The 25,963-nt window shown below is 44.2% G+C and overlaps 1 protein-coding gene across 3 annotated transcripts in view; it reads left to right on the top strand.

The window, feature by feature from the left end:
- Tshz1 (teashirt zinc finger homeobox 1) overlaps positions 1-25,963 on the top strand; it is a 70,632-nt gene that overhangs the window by 34,281 nt on the left and 10,388 nt on the right. Inside the window, exon 1 of one of the 3 annotated variants that reach the window (XM_040757802.1) lies at positions 18,386-18,742. The exons of the other annotated variants lie outside the window; for them this stretch is intronic. Within the exon in view, the coding sequence (XP_040613736.1) occupies positions 18,643-18,742 (100 nt within the window). The 5' untranslated portion in view covers positions 18,386-18,642. Of the gene's footprint in view, positions 1-18,385; positions 18,743-25,963 lie in introns of those variants that run through there. 3 annotated transcript variants of the gene reach the window in all.

Genomic DNA, 25,963 nt, shown 5'->3' with positions numbered 1-25,963 from the left:
TTCTGGGCCACAGTGCAGGCAAAGTGAAAGTAAATCCCAAGCTTCCGGTGGCATTTGGAAAACCAGAGAAGCAAGACATTGTTTTCCAAAATGAAAGGATAAAGAACAGGGACAACTCAATTCCCAGAGGAAATTTGGGAGGAGAGAAACTTCTAGAGCTGGTTTTCTGAGGAGCTCTATGAAGGCTTACAAAACTCTTTTTAATGCTTCAGACAGTGTCTAGGCAAACAGGCTTCTGTGTGCTCACCAACAGCAGCAGGGGGCAACTGGTCACAATATCAGTGGCTCCAATAATTGCATTCTACTTCAAGTGTAAAATTCCTACCTGGGCCTGACGTAGTAATTATGCTGGATTTTAATGAGGACTTTTCCTTCAGAAATATGTGACCATTGTGGCTGTGGAATGTGATAGAATTGGATTAATTTAAGGTGTGTCTAGGACGTAACAGATTCTGGCCTACTGGTTTCTTCCACACTTCTCTTGTGTGTGTGTGTGTGTGTGTGTGTGTGTGTGTGTGTGTGTGTGTGTGTGTGTATGTGTGTATTTCCAGCATTAATTTGGGACTGCTTAGGTTCTCATTCATTATTTTATATAACCCAAAGGTTGTTTTATTATTGGATAGATTGAGTAATGGTGAACTTAGAAATACGGAGCAGAAAATGAAAAAAAAGATATCTTTGTAAATACACTTGACAGTTAATTGGCCCATATTAATGGAAGGTTGAAATGAAAGAAATAGAGCAGCCACTAATTAAAATTTTTTTTCCTCATTTGGAATTCATTTTATACACATTTTAGGAAGCGGATGCTTTGGTTCAGTGTGACATGTGCGTGTTTACATGCTCACTTATATTTTCTATCTTCACTGGGCATCATGTATCTGCATAGCAGGGCCATCTAATTATACCCTCTTGCATCTGCATTCTCTGCTGTGCCTTGGTGTCTTGGGAGACCCAGCCTGGGGTTCTTTATTACAGGTCTGGAAATGTCAGCAGGAGCCAGGGTGTCATAGCAGCAGTTTACAGGCCATTCCCAGGTCCCCTTCCGGCAGGCCGGAACCTTGGCCCACCACTGGATAAAAGGGAGAGGACGTTTTTGTGGGTGGCCAGTGGCTGCAGCTCCATCCTGCTGCGCAGTCTTTTTTTTTTTTTATTTGTTTTTTTAATTTTTTTTTTCTGTGTAGCCTTGGCTGTCCTGAACTCACAGAGATCTGCCTGCCTCTGCCTCCCGCACAGTCATTTAAAATGGTGCTCCTCTTGCCTTGTCCTGAGTGCACTCCAGGCCTGGGCTAGGCGGTTTCTATACGTGGTCCCTTCAGGGAAGCGCTGGTGATTGGCAGCACCTGTGACCAGGCAAACAGTGCAAATGCCAGAGTTTACTCACAACAGCATTCCAGGGAGTTAAGGCCTGTTCCCGTGTCTGCACAGGGTGAGGTGCAGCTTGAATTCTGCTTGGGCTCCACCCATCGGTAAGGAATCTCAACAGTCTACTGTTGTACACCCCAAAGTGTCATGCCGTCTCCCCTTCCCCCATCCCAACCCAGGGCCTGGAAGGGCTGCCGGTGGGTTGGAGTTCCCAGTGCTTGATGCTGTCTATGGACTGTCCTTCCACGGCAGTGACCAGCTGTCATCCTTGCCAGTTCTGCTCTTGGCACTGTTAGACCAGCCCTCCAGCTGGAGCCAGGGCAGCTGGGAGTCGGAGCCCATTTCCCTTTCCACTGCCCTGGACAGGGCTTAGCCAACTGGACAGTGAGTGTTTGCTGAGTGAATGGGTGACTGACAAGCTAGCCAGCTAGGGAGCGATCAATCTGTCTCCCTTGCTGGTCTGTCTTCAATGAGGTAGGGTCGTCCCTTCATGGAAGTGGAAAGAACCATTCTTTACCCAGGGCCCCTGGTCTTGGCAGAAGGTAGTTCGTAATTACTTAGAGAACTCATGGATTCTGCTAGAAGAACAAAGGCCATCGGGCCCCAGACATCGGAACTCAGAGTTCATAGCAATGCTACAACCAGACATGCGGGCCCTGGAGAGAACGAGGCCATCTTGAATGAGATTCCTCGTGAGAGACGTGGGAGGGGCCAACCCAATAGTCCCGATTCTTACCCAGCATGTGTGGCAGGGGCTCTGGCTCTGGCTGTGGCTAGGCTGCTGTGCACCAGCCCCTGGAGGTTCAAGGGAGGAGGTAGCTCTTCTCAGGGAGAGCACAGCCACTAAGTCAGGGCTCTGCTCTGTGTCCAGCCTGCACTCTGCTACTGCTATGGGAGTTTTATTTTTTACGTTGCTTTTATCTGTGGTCTTCTTTGTACTGGTAAAGACCATCTTTGGAGAAACAGCTGTTTCATGTTTCTAGTTTCAAAAAAAGAAAAGAAAAGAAAGAAAAAGAAATTAAGGCTAATAACTCCTGAGTTATCTAATTTTTTTCTCTTCCTTGCAAAAACTCTTCATGTTACTACATGGAAGATTTGGAAAATACAATTTTACCTCATATAACTACTGTGGAAAATTTTATCCTTTCTTCTCCCCCTATTTTTGCCTCCTTTTATATTTTTAAAACAAAACTGATAATATTATTTGGCGGCTTACATTTTTACTCATTGTATTGTGAACACTTTTGGTACTCCTTCATGCATTTTCCACAATTATCTCTTTAGGCATTTTTTCTTCTTTATTTGATCAAGCACTGGCACCTATCGAAAATTTGACTTCAAAATATTTGCAGGTGTCTTTCTAGTTACAGCCTGTGGGAACGCCCACGTCTAACCATGCCGTCACTGCCAGTGTAACCATGCTGGTTTAGCTCAGATTTCTTGGATTATAGGTGAGGCTGGAATTCCCTCTCCCTGCATGTTTTATTAGACAAACGGGTTTTACTTGTGGTATTTGCTCATTTTTCTATTTCTTTGTTCATTTGTCTTGTTGATTTGGAGAAGTTACAATAATGACATTACCTCATCTTTCTAGAAGATCGTTGTAGATGATTCCCCCCCAGAAGGCTTGACATTGAAAAATAGCTCTGCTGCTTTTGCTGCCTCCAGTTACCTTTTAAGATGATATGGACGATGCGTGTTTATTTCGGGAAAGTTTGAACACATTTAAAATTGAAGGAAGCTTATGTGGAATGGCGCCATCCAGAAATGATCCAATGCGTGTTTCTGTGAGTCTGGGTCGTACTCTTTGTGTACACCAGATACCATCTTCCATGTGTGTTTCACACCAGATTTTATTGGTGTGCACGACGTTGTGGAATGTAGGGTTGTTGAAAGGTTGGACCTCTCCCACATCCACACTTGTAAACAGCCATGTCTAATTAATATCTTGGCGACCATCTCATTATCTTCTTGATAAATTCCCACAAGTAAAACTTGCCGGGTCAAACACTTTAGATGCTTTAACTTATTTTGGTGCCTTTATTGCCAGCCGACCTTCCCTACTTCCCTACTTAAAACGGTTTCTCTGGGTTATGGAATTTTATTTTTAGCGTACTAAGTTGTTTTTATGTAGTTTAAATGACTTTTCTCTGTGTAGTTTATACCTCTTAAGTGGCACTTAGAACCTCCTTCAAAGTCTCAAGGTTATTTCAATATTCAGACTTATTTTCTTGTATTTTTATTTAAGTAGTCAATGACCATGAAATTAATTCTGGCACATGGTGTGAGATTGGCACGTGGCACTTATTTTTCAAAAGCAGTTTTTCTAATGCCTTTAAAAAAATCTTCTTTTGTGTTGACCTTAAATGCTACCCTCAGTGTACACGAAGTTCCTACTCAGGGTGCTTTCTGTTCCCAGCCTGTTTGCCTTGTTGGAATTACAATGGCCTTGGACTGTGTTTTAGATGGCCTGTAGTTTCCTATCCCCATGGTCGTTGGTCTTTATGGAGTATCTTTTGTTTATCTGTATTAGATGAACCATAGAATTATTTGTCAGCTTAAAATAGTAGTTTAGGTGGTTTTATTGGAATGGTATTACATTAATAAATGAATTCAAAATGACTTTAGCACACCTATAATAAACTTAACCAGTCCTAAAACTAAAATGGATATTCCTTCAATTTTATTCAAGTACTATTTTATTTGCTGTTGTTATTTATTGTGATATTTCTCTTTATGAATGGAGTTGCTTTTCCTTTGTATTTTTAGCTGGTTGTTATTGCAGTACTACTGTGATGTTGAGTTTTGTTTTCTTCCTTAATTAGCTTTCTGTATTAATAGGAGCCCCTGTTTGTCTTTGCGTGTGATAGTACAATCTAGGTTTTAGTTCTTACTTTTGTTTTCTCTTATGGCCTAATCCAACAGCTTTTCTGTTTTGAGAAAACATGGTAGCTTTTCAACATTTGTGAAAATCAGTGACAAATGGAATTTGGAAAAAAAGGGTCCATTAGTATCTGTTGACGGCCATCGCTTAGGATGTCTTTTTGTAACGCAAATACCCAGAGGGGCCATGCCCAAGATGTAGGCGTTTGTGTGGGGTGGGACAGGTGTTCTCTTGGCTGGCGTGGGAACCGTGGGGTATGGGTGATGAGGACAGGGGCCTGGGAACCCTTACCAGTGTGTGAAGACTATCTAAAAGTGAAACTTTCCAGAGTGAGCTGGCAGGAAGAGGGGTTCGAACACTACACTAGGAGCAGAACTGTATTTGAATATAAAAGGTGCCTACCTCATAAGGTTTGAGGTTGATTGTCACCAGGAGCATCCATAATGAAATGTTCCTCAGCCTTCAGGGTTGGGGGGCTCTGCTGTTATCAGCCCGGTGTGTCACTTTATAAATACTTACAGCTTTTCAGTAAGTCAGCATTATCTGGTGGCAGTGAATAAATCTTTAAAAACTTAGGGAATCATAGCTGTTTGTATTCCGTGGCTTTATTTCCATGGCACGTGGTGAGGATTCGTGCTTTAGGGGCCTGGGTTCATGTCTGCTGCAAGACTGATATGTTTGGGGGTAACTTCCTTTGGATGTCTTTCACCAGCTATAAAATGATTTCCGTTGTTTTATTTGTTCTCTGTGTGTTGTGCTTGCTTGTGTTTGTGTTTGTACGTGTGTGTAGGTTCATGTAAACCTGGATGTCTTTGCATATAGAGGCCAGATGTTGAAATACATTGCTTGCAAACTTCTTTTTTGAGACATGGTCTCTCACTGGGCCTGGAGTTCAGCATTTTGGCCAGACTGCTGGCCAGCATGTTCCAGAGATTCCCCTGGCTTCCACCTCCCTAGAACTGGGATTACAGTCTATCTTGCCATGTCTGCTTGTCCATGCCCATGTTTATGCAGTGAGAACTTCACCAATGGAACCATGTCTCCAAACACCATTTGTTTTCTTTTCTTCTGTTTTTAAAGTGAAAATCACACCTTGGTGTGTTTCATTATATGCTGCTGTATAGGAGGGAAAGCAAATGAGTTGACAGGGACATGTTCTGCTGTAATCATGGCAGTCTGTGTCTCTGACCTTGTTTCTTCTCTGTCTGTGCACAGGGATCCGAGAATGATAGAGTGCTGTAATACATAAATAAGGCTTTGGGGCATTAATAAGGAAACACATTTTTGAAACATAGTAAGACATCAGAGATATATAAAGGCAGTAATTACCATCTACATCTTCTAAAACAGAGCCAAGAGCCAGAGGTGAGGCATCAGAAGTCGGTGTACTGAGTAGACGCATACCCTAACCATCACGGCTGCATCACCGCTCTTACTTGGCATTTTAATCTTGCTTTTCTGTTGCACTTGGTTGTGATATGCATGCATATCTGCTCTCAGCTCTAACAAATTAAAAGTTGTAAGTCTGAGCTTGTTGGGAATGGGACCCAGTAACAGTAGGAAATGATAGGATGACCTAACAGATGGTCAGAAGGAGAGGAGGAGATGGTAGGGGAGTGAGCCATTGAGAGACCTATCAACAGAGGCCTCTTGATAGAGTTGGTATAGACCTTTGCCTTAGGTGCCAAGCACTATTTTCATCAGTTTCATTTCCAGCTTTCTGGAGCATTTTAATTTGTACTCAACATGGTTTAAAAAAAAAACACACACAAAAAGCTGGGCAGTGGTGGCGCACTTTAATCCCAGCACTCGGGAGGCAGAGACAGGCAGATTTCTGCGAGTTCGAGGCTAGGCTGGACTGACAGCCTCCAAAATAATACAGAGAAACCCTGTCTCGTTAAAAAAAAAAGCAAAAAACAAAAAACAAAAACAACAGAATCAGACATATTACACGTAGATTTCTAGTACATAAACTCTTAATATATCTAAAGTTCTGGTTTAAAAGAGAAACTCCATTATCCAAAAAGCCCAGCCTCCCTTGCCTATACCCACTTGGGTTCTGATTAGTTATAGTATTACTTCGAGATGTACCTTCAAAAAGTGACTGTATAAATCCCTCATATATTTTATGGCAATGTTTTTTTTGCGTGTAATTTCTCACTCTCTACATCTGTTTTAGTGTGCATATGTTTTGCATGGAGTTGGCTAGAAATGCTTGTCTTTGTTCTCCTAACCTCTATTTCCTCTTCTGCTCTCTACCACCTGGGGTGCTTTTCCTCACACAGCATTTGGAAATGGATGATGCTTAGTGGTTTTCTTGTCCTGCCAGTTCCCGCCACCCTTCAGCCCCAAATGAACACACTGATGTTATATTAGTTATAAAACTGTTGGCTGATGTCTTAGGCTTCTTACTGGCTAGCTCTGTCTTAATTATTAACCCATAACTACTAATCTATGTATTTCTGCATGACCTTCTCTTACCAGAGAATGCTTGGCACATCCTGTCTTCCTGGGCTCTACATGATGCCCTTTGCAATCTCTCTGCCTACTATTCCTAGAATTCTCCTCATCCTCTAGTTCCGTCTATCTTCCTGCCTCAACTGGCTATTGGCCAAACAGTATTTTATTCATCAACCAACAAGAGAAGCGTAGAAACAGAAGGGCATCCCCAATCAGCTTAGTGGGTTTCTTCTACACACACAGCCTGGTTGGGTTCACATCTATCCATTCTCAGTTAGCTGTCATCATCAGGGGTCTGTGGAAATGGTGAGCTCTTCCATGCCCGGCCAAGCTGGGTAAGTTTCACAACCATGTAAATTTGACCACTAGAGTGAATGTAGCTTAGTATGAAACAAATGTGTTATATACAGGTAACAAGCTGTTTGCACATAACATGCATACAATAACTTGTGTATTCTAAGCTGTCTATTACTCCAACATAGGTGAGATGTAATATAAGCCAACTGTTACATCTTGGCATGCATTTATTTTATACTTAAGGCATGCTGTTATATCTAATAATAGTGTAGGTATTAGCAAAAATGTCACTTGCATATTTTAATAGTTATATGCTTTTCTTAATTGTTAAAAATGTATATTTAAAATATGCATTATACACAAGGCTCTCCCCCAGCTGAGGAATGATTGGCAGTAGATGGAAACTGGTGAAAGATAGGCATTTTTGTTTGGGGGTAAGACTACTAGTATGTTGCCCATGTTCTAGTAGATGATTCCATACCTATACACATAGAACTAATGGACATGAATATTTTAAAACGGAAGACATGAAATTCGGAGGAGGTAGGTCCATAGGTGGAGTCTGGGGAGTAGAACAGGGAAATAGATTTGAGTATAATACATTGTATACATTTGTGAAATTTTCAAAGAATAAATACACAATATAAATTTGTATATAGTTACATACAAACACAAAACTTATCTGTTTAGATTTGCCATAAATGATATAAATAAAGTTCAATGTTTTAACATCTTTAGCAGTTTATTCCTTATGTGAATAACCAACCGAAATGTCTGATCTCTAGTGAGCATGGTGGGGTTGTCACATCAATGCCCTAGGTACAAATCCCAAAGAGAGCCGAGAGAGCGCTTCTGTGGCTGTTTGACTTCCAGTATTCAGGAGGAAAGTGAAGTAATGAAGAAGAATAGCATTTGTACTTATATCCTAAGAACTGTTTATTACTCATGAAAGAAATTAAATTACTTAACGAAGGTGAATTATTAACTTAATTTATTAGGAATTTAATTTAGGAGCTATTTTCATAGGGATACTGGCCAAGGTAAGAATGCAAGCTCTTTAATGAAGAAAGACACTCAAATGACTTTAAATAAGCATTAAGTGTATTCCCACAGAAGCAGGTTTCCTATGCTTCATAGAAAAACCATGTCTCTAAAAAGACATGTTATCAGTACAGCCATGCAGTCATCAGAGGAGTATGGGTTCTTTAAGAGAACAAAATGGGGAGAGAATTTTCATGTAGAGTCATGAAAGCCAAACTAGGGAGACTTTCACTGCCATCCTTCAGGAAGGTCTTGCACAGAAATGTCATTGCAGTGATTCATGGAGGAGATGGGGAAAAGCTCCCGTTCCTTCTTACTAGAGACTCTTTCTCTGCCTGAATCTTTGCAGTTTAGGAGGTTCATGATCATACACAATCATGCATATATCCAAGGCCTCCCAGTAAGTTCCAAGGCAACACAGGTTGTGTGGAGACATGTTTTACCAGCTCCACACACTTCTATAGCTAGCCGGGTAGCTCGAGGCCTTTTTTTTATGCTTGAAATGAAGACTTTGGTTTTCATCTTGAAGCTGTGTTATTTCAGAGGAAGTATTTCTACTTATGACAGACTTATGGGGAGATGCCATAGCTTTTAAATACCCAGATAACTTGATGTTATTGCCTATGTATCCAAAAGCAGCAATGATGTATATTTATTGTCCTGACGATGTATGTGAGACCTGCTTCTGGGACTGCATCCCCGAGGCACAGGCCCTTCCTGCTATTTGCCACAGTTTTAAGGAAGACAGTTAAAAAGCTTTATCAAATTGATCTTCAGTTGGGAGATCATTAATGAACTGGCCTTCTCCACTGACAGACCACTCAAGGCCACAGATAACATGTGATTTCCTTTCTAGGGCAGTAACTCATTTGAAACATTTACCAAAAACCTTAATACATACAGAAGATGCTAAACTATTTTTAAGTGATGGGTCCTTTTTATTGCTGTGATAAAACCATGCCTCTTCCTGTTGTATGCCAGAGAGAAGCATGTGGTTCTGCTCGTGGTTCAGAATCTTGGCTTGGGCAAGGTGGAGGAAGGGCAAGATGTGACTAGGAATCGTAAGATGAGCTTGAGAGAGCACAGCTTCCTATGAGAAAATGTTGTAGAATTATTGATTATCTGGGGATATTATGTCAATTACTAAGTTGAAAGATCTTCATTTCTAAAACGCTGGTATTGTATTGTTCGAGAACACGGCTGTCAGGGCTGGGGAGATGGGGCTTGGTCTGCTGTACAGACCCGAGTTTGATCCTCAAAGCTCATGTAAAATGTTGCACGTGATGTCATATGTTTGTGATGCCAGCAGTGGCAAGGCAGAGACGGGCTGACTGGCCAGCTAGCCTAGCCAAATCAGTGAGCTGCAGACGGACCAGTGAGAAATCCTGTCTCAAAATAAAATCAAGGGGAATGACACTCTGAATAGCACTCAGGTTGACCCCGACCTCAAAATACACACTCATACACATGCTGTCTCACACACACACACACACAAGATCATGCACACACATGCACATGCAATATAGTTTGGTGCTAGGAAAATAAGTTGTTACCTGAAGCTCCATTAGCAAGTTTTTGCATTGGTCTCTGGCATGTTTCTGCATGACTTGGTATCTGTTTGGGATGCATTGTATCAGCAATCCTGGTCCCCATTGCCACCCATGTATCCTCATGCACTCAAATGACACTCTACTGTGTCAGGCCTGCTCATTTGGGATCAGGTCTTCTCCCCTTCCTACCTGAGGCCTTGGGTGCATCTCCTGCCTCTATTTCTTAGTCTGTACGAGAGCAAAGCTGTGAGCAGTGAGAAAGGAGAGAATTTCACAGCAGTGAGAAATGAGAGAATCTGACGCTGATAGCGGTGCTCCCTTCTTGGAGCCGGAACTACAGGCGTGTGCGTACAATGCGCATTTGTGATTTCCAGAGGTTTTGTCAGTGTCCCTTTTTTGATTGTGTAAGATGTCCCAGGTTCTGTGTGAGCCCTGGGTGAGGCCACTTGGGCTTCACCCCGGCTCTGTGGCCTGTTGCTTGCTGCCATCGGCTCCCTGATGCTGGCCTGGCTTCCTAGGCACAGTCCTGAATGTAAGTGAATGAATGAAGGAAGGAGAAAGAGAGGAGCAGCCTGAGGAGTCCTTTCTGTGTCCCCATCTGACTTCGTAGCCTACTCCTCAGGTTCCCTTGACCATTGTCCAATAGTGAATAAATTCATTGCAACAGCAAACTTTTACTTGTGTTGTCACAGACAAGACAGGAGCCCACTCTGTTTTGCATTTTCCTATCATCTGACCTGTCACTCCAGGAAAATGCCTGTAGCGTTTTGTCTTGTGTCAAGTAGGTTGCGGGCATCCTTCCCAGGCCCTGTATCTAAGTTCTGCGAGAGAAAATGCGGCGTTTTCTTTTTGCACTCCAAGCAGAAGGGGCCTGGGTCAAGCAGGTGAAAGTCAGTCCATAGGTGTGTGATAAGCAGGCAGAACATCTGCCCAGCTGTGTACCAATTCCTCTCTTGTGTACCAATCCCTTGCCTCTCTTGCCTTTTTCTACTTCCTCTCTGAGCTGGAGAGATGCACATGGCTGTGGGCACACCGTCCAGCAATGTTGGTGGAGGATGGCACTGGGGAAGGATGACCACTTTCCTGCTTCCTCACCAATCTTCTAGGAACGCACGGCTAGAGGGCACCTTCACCTGGTGCTGATCTGAAACTGCTCTCTTGGTGAGTGCTCAGGTTCAAGCTGCAGCCTATAGGCCTGATGCACGATGTGTCAGGACACACTCGAACTTCCCCAGCTTAAAGGGACCCCAGGGAGGGCGCTCCTGCTGTTTTTATGGCCCCCCTCTCTCCATGAAAGAGGAATGAGGCCTGAAGCCCAGTGGTGGTGGGAAGTGCACCCTTCTTCCTGACCGTTTCTCATCCTGGGTCTGATGCGTTTCTCCATGGCACCATACTTTTCAGCCAGCTTCAGCGGCTGTTTCATGAGGGACCCAGGCGAGCTGAGCCACAGCCGGCCTGATCCCTTGGGCACATGCAGGTTAAAGGGTTGAGTCAGTCAGCATGGGATGCTGTAGGTAGAGGATACGGTGCTGCTCACATCACACATCCATTTCTACGTATGTTCCCGTGAGCGACAAAGTGGACATGTAGGTACCACCTGCGATGCTGTTGGTTCCTGCGTCAGGGTGAGGGACATGGCCGCTGATACACATGCTGGTTCCTGGAGGCTTGTTGGAAGGATACATCACTTCTGCCCCGGCTTTTCTGCCAGTGTCCAATCTCAAGGAAACAAAGAAGTACAAATTGTACCGTCCACTCAGTAGGCAAGATCATGTGTGTTGTCACCCTAATGCCTACGTCACAGCAGAGTAGAGAGAGGGAAGGAAGAGAGACAGAGAAAAGTGTGGCCCACAAGCAAGAAACCCCTGAGAGACTAGCCAGTCCGCTCCAACCCACTGCAAGAGGGCCCAGGCACACTTGGTGAATGACATCCAGGTTGTCACACACCCCTGGCTTTCTACAGGGACTCCTGTAAAAGACAAGGATCATCTCCAGAAATTGTTCTTTTTTGTTTTCTCAGCGTCATGCTGCCTGCATGGCGAATCTGTTGTGTCCCAGGAAGGTATGTTTAGAATACAGTTTCATTAACTGTTAAAATTAATTTGTCACTTGTGGTCAAAGGTTTTTTATTTTAAACAAAAGTAAAGGAAATGGAATCATTTGTCAAGAGTGTAATCTGTCAAGCTAACATTATTTCTGTGCTAAAGTCAGGTCCAACTTTTATCTCAGACTCAGGCATGTGATCAGGCTCCTCCTGCATTTCTGCCCTTGCTGCTGCTGTTTTAACAATCTTTGGACTTCTTTGTTCTGAAAATGAGACACACTTTCATTTTGTGGCAAATAGCCATACCAGTGAGTTACCAGTAGTCTGTGCAGCTCATGATACCGCATTGTGTATCTTAGAAGTACCTTTCTTACATGCAAGTATTACCATGCCTAACACTTAATGCAATTAAATTAAATATGTGTTTATCAGTTAAGGAAATGGCTCACTTTGGTAATGGTGCCAGGAGAAAATAACCATATCCAATATGCCTATGTTTCTCATTTCCATGCTGGCAATTAGACCACAGAGATTGCGGTTTCTGTTAGTCTTGGTGTAGGTATCAACGTTTTATACAGATACAATAACTCAGTGTGAGGGAAAAGCAGTGTTTTTCTGAGCCGATTTACATATGCATGCCTGCTCTAGCTTTGCTGTTTTTATGGCATTGAGGAAAACAAAATGACCTTTTAACCAAGTTTTTTTTTTTCTTTTTTGAGCCAGTATTTTGTACATGGAGGGGAGCGGTCTACAGAAGAGAAGGGAGGACGCAATTGTTGATTTATACCATGACTCCAGCAACAGTCTGGAATCTGGGATGCTTTTGAGCTGTAATTGTATCTTTGCTCAAGGCTACTGTAGTTATACGACGTTAAATTCCTTTGTCAGCCCCTTAAGAAGCAGCAGATACTGACCATGCCATAGCCCAAAGTGTCCTTTGTGTTTCTTCTCTCCCGTGAAACGCAGGGTTTCCTAGTCTGGTGAGCCTGCTTCGCTAGGTTAGGGCAAGTCACTCATCTGTAGAGTCACAGTATCACCCTTACAGAGATAGGTTAAAAATTTACCTCGCTAGTTACACGCTCAAAGTCCCTGGGTTTTGTTATGATTTTTTTTTCCCAAAAGAAATTGAAAGCAAAATGTCATCCAGTAAATATGTGTGTGAATAGCAAATATCTGAAATGGATAGTTTACCCTTAACAGGAACAGTAAAACACAGGGCTGAAGCTTTCAGCTGGCTTCTATCAAAATAATTATCTTAGCAATTATCTCCACTGTTCAGTTAACTTTTGCATTCGGATGGTGTTTCTCTGCCTTTGTGTTCATCAACCTCATGCTTAGAGTTCTCCCAGGAGCTATTACACTGACAGACATTTTTTTCTTTTAGTACAGAGAAAAGGAGAAGAAAGGGGAAGGGCTATTTAAAAGGGATTGCACTCTGATACACAGGTAGTTAGCAAATTATCCCAAGATCAAGGTGGCAGTCTGAGGTGGGCTCTATGGCAGGGTCTTCCGAAGGCTCATTAGAGGCACAGCTGCCTGCCCCACAGCCACGGATGGCAGAGTTCCTGAGGGGTGTAACCCTGTGGACATAAAGTGGACTAAGATGTATACTTCGTGTCCTGTAAGAAAGTTCAATTTTTAAACTTTAGGTGCATATCTGTTGTTTCCCTTTTACTTCTTTAAAATAGAGGGCAAGGGGGTTTCGGAGCTACAAACTCTTGAGGTATGTCTTTTGTGTGTGGGAGTGTGCGTGAGTGTGAGTATGTGAGTGCATGCATGTGAGTGTATATGTGTGTGTGCGCGTGTGAAAGTGTTGTGCTCTGTATGTGTTTATGTGTATAAGTATATATGTGTGTGTGCTCTGTGTGTGTATGCATGTGTGCATGTGCTCTCTTGTGTGTGTGTGTGTGTACGTAAGTATGTGTGTGTATATATATGTGTGTGTATGTGTAGGTGAGAGATCAACCTTGAATGTTGTTCTAAGGCATTACTATCTTAGTGGGATTTTGAGGTTCTCGGTTGGGACAAGCTGACTGGCCACCCAGGCCCAGGGATCTGCCTGTCTCCACTTCTTTTTCTCTGCACTGGGATTACAAGTGAGCACCACCATGTCTGCCTTTTTCACGTGGGTGCTGGGGATCAAACTCAGATGCAAATGCTTGTAAGGAAAACCCTTGATTGAACTATCTCCCAGCTGCGTCCTGTGTTCTGTAACATCTCTAGTCAAAGATGCACGTGCCTAAACACTTTCTACTTCTGCTTCTTCTGATTGTTCAGGAGAGTTTAGCACATAAGAGAAGTATTGAAGGTTTGTTTTCTACTTATATGGGTACATTAAATATGCCACTGTTTAGAATAATTTAATGAAGCGATTGATTTTTCATGCAGAATGTTTGCATCTTGGACCATGGTAGTGATGTTTTGAAAGGAAGCTCAAACTGACCCCCCTTCGACTTTTCACCTGTGATTTTAAAGTAGCTCCCCCTCCCTCCCTCCCTCCCTGCTTCTCTTCCTCCCTTCCTCCTCCCCTATGTCCTTCCTTCCTTCTTTCTTAGGAGAAACTTGTCTTTCAATGCATGGCTTTTTTTGAGTTTCACAGTTGAGGTTGGCCTCCTGTCTTCTTCATGTACTTGCATGGGATCCAGAAAAGTAAACTCTGCTCTCCTCTGGTGTCCCATCTCATTTGGGCTGTGTCCTGACTTTGTTTGAAGCTAACACAAAGTGCACTGCCTGTCTGACCCATGTGAGCAGCCCATTATCATAATTTCGCTGTCGTATGGCCACTGAGTTAATGTACTTACAAATGACAGAGAAAGTGTGTTACATGACCTCAGGGTTTTCAAAAATTAAATGACGTCTTAGGTCGTATTTCAAAGAATAGCTAAGGAGAATGGTTTTCTTTCCTGCATGAAGTGTCGCTGCGTGGCAACAGGATATTGTATTTCTTTTTTATTACACAAAAATGTGAAGCTTTTAAATTCCTAGATTTCCACATAAAATTTAATATTGGGGTAAGGAATGATATATCAGTGGATAAATCTGTTCTCTGATCACAGCCCCTCACTCCAGACTAGACTCTTTCAAACTCAGGACTGTGGGAATACTTTGTAATTCTTGCCTGATGATGAATTTGGTCTTTCCTCCCCATATACAGCTCATGAATTTCCACCTAAAAGGCAATAAAGCACTTATATTTACTGAATACACTTGCCAGGACAGCTTAACTATAGATCATTTTTTCCTTATGTGCTTGTGCTTCAGGATTATTTTTTGTTGCTTTTATAATGTGTGAGTGTGTGTGTGTGTTTGTACACACGCGTGCACAAGTGCCTATGCGTGTATGTGTCCATGCATGTGCAGGTTGTGTGTGTGCATGTCCATGTATGTCCATGCACGTGCAGGTTTGTGTGTATGTGTGTGTGTCCATGCATGTGCAGGCTTGTGTGTATGTGTGTGTGTGTCCATGCATGTGCAGGCTTGTGTGTATGTGTGTGTGTGTCCATGCATGTGCAGGTTTGTGTGTATATCTGTGTGTGTCCATGCATGTGCAGGTTTGTGTGTGTATGTGTGTGTCCATGTGTGTACAGGCAAGCATGTGTTCAGGGAAGTCAGAGCCAGGAGTGGTAGTCCACTTTGTCTTTTGAGAGGATCCTTGACTTTCCCCTAGAACTTGTTGATTCAGCTGTGTTGTCTGATGAATAGGCCCCAGGATCTGCCTTCCTGGCCTCCTACCTGTGTGTTAGTGTCCCCCTCCCCACCATTGTTGTTTGTTTCTTGTGAGTTCTAGGGGAGCTTCTGTGAATGGAAGTACCTCCTTCATCCCCACTTTTGGTTCTCAAATGCCTTTGCTTGGAAAGTTGGACTCTTTGACCTTGAGGTCCCTGGAGACCTAGAGGAAACTCCTAATCAAGGTTAGCATTTGTTAGCTCCTGTGCCTGGTTGTGGATGGTGGCCAAAATCCAGGCCACACAGCCTACTTGCCACACAGGGGATACTGGAAAAGTGACCAACTACTGGCCATGATGTATGGAAGTGTGTATCCTCTCGAGCCAGGACCTCCCTGCCCTCACGCTTATCTGTTGAGACAGACCTATTCATCTGTTCCAGAATTTTCTGTGAAGTTCAAGAATCTGATATTGAAATAGCAGCTCTTTGGGGAAGGAGAAATCTGCGGACTTCAACATATTGCACTGATTTCTAGCTCTTTCCTATAATATTGGGCCTCCACGACAAGAATTCAGTCCATTTTTATTATGTGAAGGTAAACAGGAAACCCTGGGAAGGAGGTAGTTTGGGCCATGTTGAACTAACTGCTTCTGACTGGCATGGAAAAATCCTAGTAATTAATGTAGCTGTAGTATTCACGGAGGAGTCCACAATGAAATGTGGTGTCCTTGGAAAATCAAAACCTGGGACAGACCTGGGGCAACTTAGGCTTCCTTTGTGCTGTCTCCCTGCACACTGCAGTTCAAGGTACCTGTTTCAAAAGTACCCATACAAGTTCCTAAGATTCACCTGCAGAAGGGAGGATTCCTGGCAGGGGACTCCCTGGAAGTCCTTTTGATAAAATTTGCCACCTTACAAATGACATCTTTTTTGAAGCCCTTGGCACTATTGACATGACGAATATTATTTAAAGATACTGCAATTTGTTGAGGCTTCTAAATTTAATCCATACTTTATTATGTACTAAAATTAAATTGCAGGGGAAAAGACGTAGTTGCAGTGTGTGCTTAGAGATGACTTAATATAATGGAGAAAAAAAATTAACCCAAATAATTGAGCATTCAAAGAAGGTTCTGACATAGCCATTTTTTTTCCTTCTGTAGATGTAGAGGTGCCAGAAAAGTCCTGTTTCCCTGATTTAAATAGACAAGAATTGCAGGAGTCTTTTTTAAAAATTTTCTGGAAATGAATGTATGCCTGACTGCAGAAATGAAAATGTACCCCTGAGAGGAGCTCCTTGTGTGGCTGGTCCCCACCCACAATCCACAAAGGTGATTCCAAAGCCTTCGCCTGGTCTGAGTCAGGGATGTCCACAGAGGCCCCTGTGGTGTCTCCAGGAAGACTGTCTCTCCCACAGAACACTGAGCCCAGTATCATACCTCTGTCATGCTTGATGGTCAGGGTCCATTGGAGGCTGAGGAGAGATGGGACTCCAGAAGCTGGACTGTTTGGTCACTGCCCCAGGGCCCAAACGGTGGGGGACTGTTTCAGTGGGCCTGACACACATGGTAAGCAAGGGGCTTTGTGCTTCTCACTGTATTTCAGGGGTGTTCAGTGGGAACTAGCTCCTTAAAAAGCAATTGAGGGATTTGTGGGAATGTTTAGTTTTGACTAAGGAGTTCTGCAGGGGGGGAGAGGTGAAGATTGCTTTGAATCTGTGGCATAGTGAAGTGGGGTGTTCTGAAACAATGGGAACAGCATCTAGCAGGATTGTCAGATCATCTTACAGACACAGGGCAGACGTGACTGTGCCCCATGACTGAACTTCTAAATGAATCTCAGGAACAAGGTCAGAACCCCTCCCCCCAGTTGGCTTCTTAAGAAGTGATCGGTACAAAGGGGTTTATATTAGTACCATAAATCGCTTCCCTGTCAGTCAAATGCTAAGAGACACGGGACATGATACTGGCCATTTTGGTGACAGAGTATAAATCACCAAAGATTAAATTATTAGATAATTTGGAAACTTAACCGTTTGCATTTTACACTTCCAATTGTTTTGCTGACTTGCACTTCTCTTAGCTGTCTGGGATTTTATTAAGTGTCTTTAAGACATCTATCACCTCCTTCCTCTTCATTTTCCAATGGGCAAATTTTCCCAGGAAGGAGAGTTGCAATACTGATGCCTGCAGTCGCTGCTCCAAAAAGATTGCTGTATTTTCATTGACGTGCAGTGCATTACCATAATTGGCTTTTCTACATGATGGGAGAGAGGAAATAATAATGTCATTTTATTTACAGCCAGAGTGTCGCTTTATGAGACTTCTCCAAGTTTCTGCCATGCTGTGTAGGTCAAATGACATCTTTTGATCAGTCCTGTCCAAAGACATCAAAGCTGAGTGGCATGTAATGGAGACCTAGTGACAAACCAAATCTAGAAAAGAAATAAGACTGCCAGTTTCCCATTAAACAGCCTGCTAAACAGCACAGCTTCCCCGTGTCGGCTACGGGACCACTCTGACCACCTAAATCAGGGCAATGAAAGAAGGCTGAATTGGACATTAGTACCGCAAATGACTGCAGCGATTGCCACGACTCCCCCCCCCCCCCAAAATCAGCAAGCAAACCATGCGAGTTACAGCACGGCTGCCCAGAGCCCCTTCATTTCTCTCCTGCCACTTGCTGGGTTTCTGATCTGGTTTATTTAGGTTTGACATCAGCCAAATGGTGTAGCAGGCTATCTCTGACAGATATTCTTACTGATTTAACGGGAGCCCCATCTCAGCAAAGATGGATCTTCTGAGACAAGATTTCAGAGCAGTTGTTTTTTCCTTTTCCACCCCATTTTCTTCCTTTATGATTCCGCTTGATGTGTTGTTCCTATTCACAGTCAAATCATTAGGGCCGTCAGAACTTTGGCAGAACCGTGTTTGATTGACGGCTCAGAGGTTTATGTTGACGGATACAGGTGCTAGCCAGCCAGCACGCGGAAGTGTGGGTTTTTTTTTTTTTGTTTTTTGTTTTCCTAAGCAAGTGTTTTACAGTAAGGATTGGTAAAAGAAGTTTCTCTGCTATGACTCAGAAAGCTTCTTCATTGCATCTGTGTGAGAGGAGCAACACGCATTTGTCTGTGTCAGTTTGCTCTGAATTAAGTCACTGTCCCCTCTCTCTTTAATTCGTTCTTCTGGCCATCGATTCCGAAGCATCTGTTGTGTTCCAGGCACCATGCTAACTGCCGAGATCTGCCAAGGCGTTGTTCCGTGTTCAGGGAGACCCACACCAGCAGGAAGACCCATTCCGGATCCATAGCTACCTCATGCCACCATAGGGAAGCCATGGGAGGCAAAGGCCACACAGCAGGGAGAGTGCTGGCAGGCTGGCCTGTGTGTCTTGGCAGGAGGCTCTTCACTGGGAAAGCTGGTGATGGCAGAGCAGGTGGGACCCATAGAAGGAACCTGGGCTGACATGGTTAGGATCAGACTGTGTGTGTGTGTGTGTGTGTGTGTGTGTGTGTGTGTGTGTGTGTGTAAGTACAAGTGTGCACATGCATGTGGAGGCTCTCACTGTGACCTGCAGCTTACCAGGACTGGCTGGCCAGAAAGCCCCAGGGATCCTTCTATGCTTGCTTCTTCAGTATTTGATGGCAAGTGTGGACCATCATGCCCAGCATCGTATGTGGATTCTGGATATTGGACCCGGGTCCTTGTGCTTGTGTAGCTTTACTGACTAAGGTATCTACCCAACTTTGCCACCCCTTTCTGTGGGAATGCAATATGCATAACATAACATTGTGGTCATAGGGTGATACTCACTACACAAACACAAGCAGCACAGCAGCACCAGGCATCCGTCACCATCCAGCTTTCAGGTCTCCTCTGCAGAGTGCTGACCTGGTTTTCGTCTGTGTGACAGGATCTGGCCAGAAGTGGCTGAAACAGTCTCATGGGCTCTGTCTGCAGTAGCCTGCAGGTGGCAGGCCTTCAAATGTCCTGCACCGCAGCCCGTGGTAACCAGGATTGCAGCTTGTAGGTGGCACTGCACAGGGCCAGCGTTGCTGACCCCAGTGGAGATGGAGACTTGGTTTGCAGTCTGTTTTGAACTCAAGACTCTTACTGATGTTGGTGGTAAATGATGTCGCTTAGCAACAACATGGGTGTATCAAGAGCCCGGGGTTGGGAACAGCTTCCCAGGGAGAGGTCTTTGCATATACCTGACTGTGCAGAACTCATGACTTAAGCTCTGTGCCTCAGTTTCTGCCCCTGGAAGTAGGCAGAGTATTCATAGAATGTGATTTCAAGTCAGGGAGACGTACTGAGGAGTGCTTGGTGAGGTGCCTGGCCCAGAGTGTGGACTCATGAAGAATCCTCTGCCACACGCCAGTGGTGTTACCATGATAGACCCCAATGTTGTTGAGATGCTCCGTGGGCATGCAGTGCTAACCCCAGAACAAGACAGTTGTTTCCCTCAAGATGTGCTATGCTCTTCATTCTCCAGATAAGCTGCCCCCGTAGTGAGAGAATCCTTGTCTCAACGGGAATTCTTTTCCATAGAGATAACATGTTTTTTTTCTCTTTAGCATTGGGTTTCATTGTTGCCACTGGAGAGAAAATGCTGACAGTGGTGGGCTTCCCTCTCCTTCTAGAGAGTAGTATGTATATGTGCACATACGTATGTGCGCGAGTGTGTGCATGCGTGAGCTTTTGTTTCAGCCAGTCCTGTAGCTATTTGAGATCTGTTAGCATCCTATGTCCTTCTCCCTGCACTCACATGGCTCTGCTGTCTTGTGCTTTGGCTCCCAGTCCTGCTCTGTTGTGTAGATTCTTTGAGTATACATTCTCTTTCTTCTATCAGTGAATATCATCTTGTACCCTCATCACAGGCATAAGCACACTCAGCATTTCCTTCCAATGGTTTCATGGGCAGAAACAAGGGAGGCAAAGGGAGGGAGAGCTCGAGGCATGGGAATAAGTGTGGTGGCGGGGATCAGCTGCTCTTAGGAGGACTGTCCTATATAAACAGGAGGAATAGAATTTGTCGGTTTCTTACACTCCACAAGTGAAGCTTTCACTCGAGAGTCTTTCCCCAGAAGTCCCGTTGCCTCCACCTTGAACATTTTTAAGCGTATTGCCTCTAGCTGGTGTCTGGGCGTGTTCAGTGGGAAAATGTCCTAGGACTAGGAATTGGTGTTCAACATTCAAAATTTAAATCCAAGTCCCAACTAGTCTGTGGGCAATGAGTGTCTGACCAAGAAGCTAAGCAAGAGTTTGGGTGTCTGGGAAGAATGTTCAGAGCCCGGACAGAGGTTTCTGTGCCCTTTTCCTCCTTCATTCAAGGAGGCGAATGAAGTGAAGTCCATTCACCTGCCGACTCCCCTCCTTGGGTGCCCCAGGCATCCTGGGCCCACACACTTGCTAGTCCCACCCTAGCATGCTCAATAATGCAGCAAGATGTTGCTCCACCACAGTGTCACCTGTCGAGGTGAGTCATGCCCGCACCTATCTGAAGTGACAGCCATCTTTGAGCACTAGGGGCTCCAGCCGACTTCCCTTTCATCATTCTCCAGGGAAGGGAACATTTCGACAAGGTGACAAGGTGTTTCCCCTTCCAAGTTCTTTCTTCCTGCTCCTCCCTCCTCCCCTCACCCTTATCCCCCTGCCCACTCTCCCAACACACCTGATCAAAACATTACACTCCCCCCCACACACACAAAGGTTTCTCTCTCCAAATTAAATGAGTCCAAACAGCCTGGGAATTTTCACACAGAAAGTGCTAACCCTGATGCACAAAGTTAATGAATCCAGTATCGGGGTGCACATGACAAAGTCGGATAATGTGATCCAGCCGCCTTCCTGCTCCTCGCACTCCCGTAAAGGATGTACGGAAGTTAGTTATATGGCGTGATTCTAACATCTGTCCTACCCCATAATGGCAATTTGTATAAGTAATGGAAACAGGTTAAATACTTCCATTCTAATGTTGCCGGCAGGGATGAAAATGAACATTTCAATGAAATCATCCGACAGAGGAAAGGGGAGGGGGTCCAGACGGATTCATCTCCACTCCCTTTGGTGATGGGAGCCTAATGAGAACGCTGGGATGGATAGTTTATCAGATGGAACAGGAAGAGCCCGTGAGTCTCCGAGATAGAATCACTGTAGAACCGCACGGCACCTCAGTCTCCCTGGCAGACCTTTGCTAATAACGTACTCCTTTCACTGCGAGGGAGCCCGGGAGGAGAAGGTGGGGGCCTCTGCATCTGTGTGTTCCTCTAATGGGGTATGGCGAGGGTCATCTCCAGCTGCAGAAACCACCAGGGTGAGCTTCCTTGGTGGTGGATGATCCTCTCTGCGATGTAAAGGGAGGAACCATTGCTGTGGTCCTCCTTGTTTCCTTGTTAATTATAAATAATCTGCTTTTGGAGTGGCTGTTTCTTTGCTGGTAGAATCAATCAGTGTTTCTGGAAGTTGCTTCTGCAAAGAGCCGTTTTATGTGAATTGCTGATGCTATTTGGAAATATTTCTAAAGTGGAACTTAGCTCTTTGCCACCACATACTCTATAAAACCCTCGTACCTCTAGAGCAGCAGCAGGCTGCTGGCTGCTTGCAAGGGATATTCAGGTGTGCTTAGGAGCCTGTGGCTTGGAAACTTAGCACATGAATGTGGAGTTTGTGTCCAGAATCACTACTGCCTCCTACCCAGACTGTATTGCTTGACATCCACATTGGTAGAAAGGGAAAACCCTCTGGAATGGGAAAATGGCTTAGAAGATAAAGCACCTGACTCACTGGGCAGGTGTGCCTGTAGTCCCAGTGAACTCAGGAAGCTGAGACAGGAGATCCTTGGGCAAGCTGGCTACCTAGACTAGCAAAATCAGGGAGCCCTGGATTCAGCAGGAAAATCTGTTTCAATAAATTCAGTAAAGAGCTATCGAGAAAGACACTTCTGGCTTTCACAAACGTACACACATGTTATATGTGTGCCTATATACATGAGCACATGAATACAAGTGTACAGTTGTCATACAGGTACAACACGCGCACACACACATACAAATACACACACACACACACACACACACACACACACACACACACACACACACACGGAAGTGAAAACATCTGGTCAACCAGGCTGTTGTACGTACTGAAGACCGGTAAGTGAATGATTCCAGCTACCCACATTTGGATCATTCTTTCCTTGAATGATCCTTCCACTGTTCACCAAATGCCTCCTGTCAGGGAGCATAGCCACAGGTGTATACTCTGTCTTGGTGCAGGGTGTTGGGGGCAACCAGCTGGGAACCGCCCGATTTTCCCCAGTGGATTTCACGCTGGGTCTTGGAGAGCAGAGCGTGCTCCGGGAAGCCTCTCTTCTATTGTTGACCCAGCTTCTTGAGCTGAGCATCCACACTTTTGTGCCTCTATCCAAGAACAATGGTGCTGATGAGGCAGAATTCTGGGAGCATTCGCCTCTGATGGAATACAGAACAGGGTGGCTCAGGAACACACCTTTACTTTGTGCATTAATTGGGGTGCCGATTAAGATGCAGGTTTGGGGGGTACAGACCTAATTGCTCAGAGCCAGTGTTATTAAGGCTCAAGGGAATTCAGAACTTTACTACATCCAGCCATTGAAAAAAGACAAATACAGCTGTCACTTCTCGCTATCCTTAAAGTGACTGTTGACAAGAGTGAGCTGTGTTTTCCTAAAGAAACAAAGATGTTTTAAACAATGTTGGGCTGCGAATCAAGAAATATAGTTTTTATCTAATTTGCCAAAGATACGATGTTTGCGCCTCATTATATAGTTAGGATTTGAGATGAAAATATTTTTTTTCAGACAATGTGTGTGTATTTACATTGTAAGCCATCAGGGCACACATGGTTGGTGTCACATTAAGCTGTAACAGGGCTGTATACATTGCCTTCTGTCCATTCGCATTAGAACACATAGAATCTAATGTGGTTCGGGATGACAGCACATCTTTAGGGACACATTGGCATCCAGAAGGCACATTTTATGACAAAAAACAATTTACAGGGTTTAATTTTTTTTAACAGAGTCTGATTGTAGATTCCTGTCTCCCATGCCGGACTTGGGCACAGTGGGCATGAGAAGTTTTCCGGGTTCACGTTGCACGCATGCATGCACACACATGTACATGCTCGCGCATGTAGCCTCTTCTGTGCTGCTGGTCCATATTTGCTCTTGTGGCCCGTGAGACTGCTTCCTGTGCCACTGCCCCCACAGCAGGACATACTGTCTGTGTTCACACGGTCATGATCGGCACTGCTGCGCTGAGCTCAGGAAGGGCGGGGGAGTGGAGTGCTAGCAAAGCTGTTTTGACACAAAAAGAAATAGCAGAAATGATGATTCGGAGTCTTTGTTTTAGTTGATGGGGAAAATGTCATTTATTTCTGTAAGTAATTGTGAAAGGAGAATTTTATACTGCAGTTACCAATTCCTGGCTGCTCATTCATCAGATTTTCATGTTGGGGGTGGGGAGGGGCAGGGGTTCCTGGAGAAAATGCAATGGGGGAGATGACTTTCCTGGGGCTCATCAGACTCTTTAAAAAAAACCGTTAGGACAAAAATTATATCCATTCACCTTGTGAAGTATTTTGTTCTCACAGTTTCATCTGTAGAAATGGCAATCTCTACAAATATACTGTGTTCCAGTACATTTGCACACGTAAGAATGGAAGATTTTTGGAAAACTGTAGCCTACATAAAACAAAAGATTTTTAGAAACGTGTCACATGTAGTGAAAACAAAGAACAGTGATAAATAATCCCATTAGCTGAATTAGAACGTTCTCTCCTCCCCCTGTTTTTTAAAAAAAATCTTTTAAGAAAGCATCTTTGAAAGCAATTATGAGGATTCACTGATAATAGTAAAAATAAGTGTAATTATTCTGATAAAATTACATCTTCTGTTGTGATAGGGCAGATAAAATTGAGTTCAGACACCCGGATTGTTATTAGAGATACTTAAGGGAAGTCTGTTGCCGTGTGACCTTGTATGTAGTTTCTGACCAGGTATAGGAGCAATTGTGGGTGATGTGGACTCATGGTTCTTCATGTTCATAGAAAACCCATATTTGCCCGTGGCATACTTAAAGATGAAAAGGTACCCTAACATGGTGCCTGTCCTGACTCCTCAGCACCCCTGCCATGTCCTGTTACTAACTGGCATCAGTGCAAGCGACATTCTCTAACCAGTGTGTCATAGAAGATAAGACACTTATCTTTACTGTGGAGATACACTTCTGAGAAGTGTACCGTGGTTTCTGGCATTGTGAAGCCTCTGCTTCTTTTCCTTCCATTCTCAAGTCTCAAGATCCCCAGCTGAGGCCTGCAGAAGGGACTTTATAGAAGACTTATTCAGCGTGACAGGGACCAAGGGTCATTGTGGTCTGGTGGCATTCCTCACAGGCTTTTCATGTTGGTCGAGGTGTAAGTCAGGTAAAGACCCTGGTCCCGAATCATGTTTCTCCTACCTGTTGATTAAAGTCACTGTTTTCAGAGTGCCAGACACTACCAGGCTGGGGTCCCAGACTCTGGAGGTGACTTGGTGGCTTGCTAATACTGGGTGAATAGAGCAGAGACTTCCTCTGCCCTAGGATGGGGGGCGGGTTTCTGTCCTTTCTGACTTGAGGTTTCGACTGAGTGGTGCTTGACTTTGGGTTTGTACATCTTGAGTGAGACTTGACCTTGTAGGAGCAGAAAATGTTCTGTTGTATTCCTGCATGCATGCAGCTGTTGAAGAAACCCGTCAGTGTCCGCTAGTGCCTAGGAGAGCCATGCACCTCCTGCCCTTCTCAGTCCACTCTGGCATCCCTCCGGCCTCTCCAAGCTTCCCCTGTACTGTTCCTCTTCCTTTCCTTCCCGACACCTCGAAGCATCTTGGGAAGCTTTTCATTGTTTTAAGTGCTATCTCTGCTACCCTTTTTGTAACATTGTATTGTAACCTGCAGCCTGTGTGGGACAACAACTTAGCACTGATTTGCTTATGGGCAGACTGCAAAGGGTCTTGGAATATGCTTCCTCACTGCTAGGCTAATTTTGAATTGAATTCTGGGTCAGTGAGAGAAAGGAGAAATCGTATTTATTTTAGGGCAGTTACCTATGGATTCCTAATTAAAATTGGAATCAAGGGGAGGTAGTTTTTATTTAGCGACCCTGCAGTTCTTAAAGATGGCTTCTACCGTTACAAGTCAAATGCATCAGCAAAAACGGTGTGTTAACAATTGCTACCAGCAAGTAAAAATTTGCAAAAGTGATAGAAACATTTTTGCCCCTATCACATCAGAGCAGAAGTGGCCTTTCAGCTTTGCTTGGCAGGGTGTCAGCTTTCCTGCAAGAAATCAGAACCATGCTAGCAAATTAATGTATATCTTGCTTGCATTTTTATGTTCTTTTCAGTCTGGGAAGGGATGTGTTTTGCCTGTATCTGCTTTCTCTGCATTTTTTCCCCTGATAGATTCGGACTCTCATCAAAACCACCTGCTCTCTCCATGGCAAAGGTGAAGTTACTTACAAGTGATCAATTATAAATTTGGAAGGAGTTGTGTTTTGCAAGATTCTATGATGAACTGAAGCCACACATCCGTCCTTTAGGTGTGTGTGAGCCCCTTTTGTGAATTGATCCCTTGGA

Source organism: Mesocricetus auratus, unplaced genomic scaffold (genome assembly GCF_017639785.1).
Source record: "Mesocricetus auratus isolate SY011 unplaced genomic scaffold, BCM_Maur_2.0 Super-Scaffold_100015, whole genome shotgun sequence".
Classification (NCBI taxonomy): domain Eukaryota; kingdom Metazoa; phylum Chordata; class Mammalia; order Rodentia; family Cricetidae; genus Mesocricetus; species Mesocricetus auratus.
This window is presented reverse-complemented; position numbering and strand designations above follow the sequence as displayed.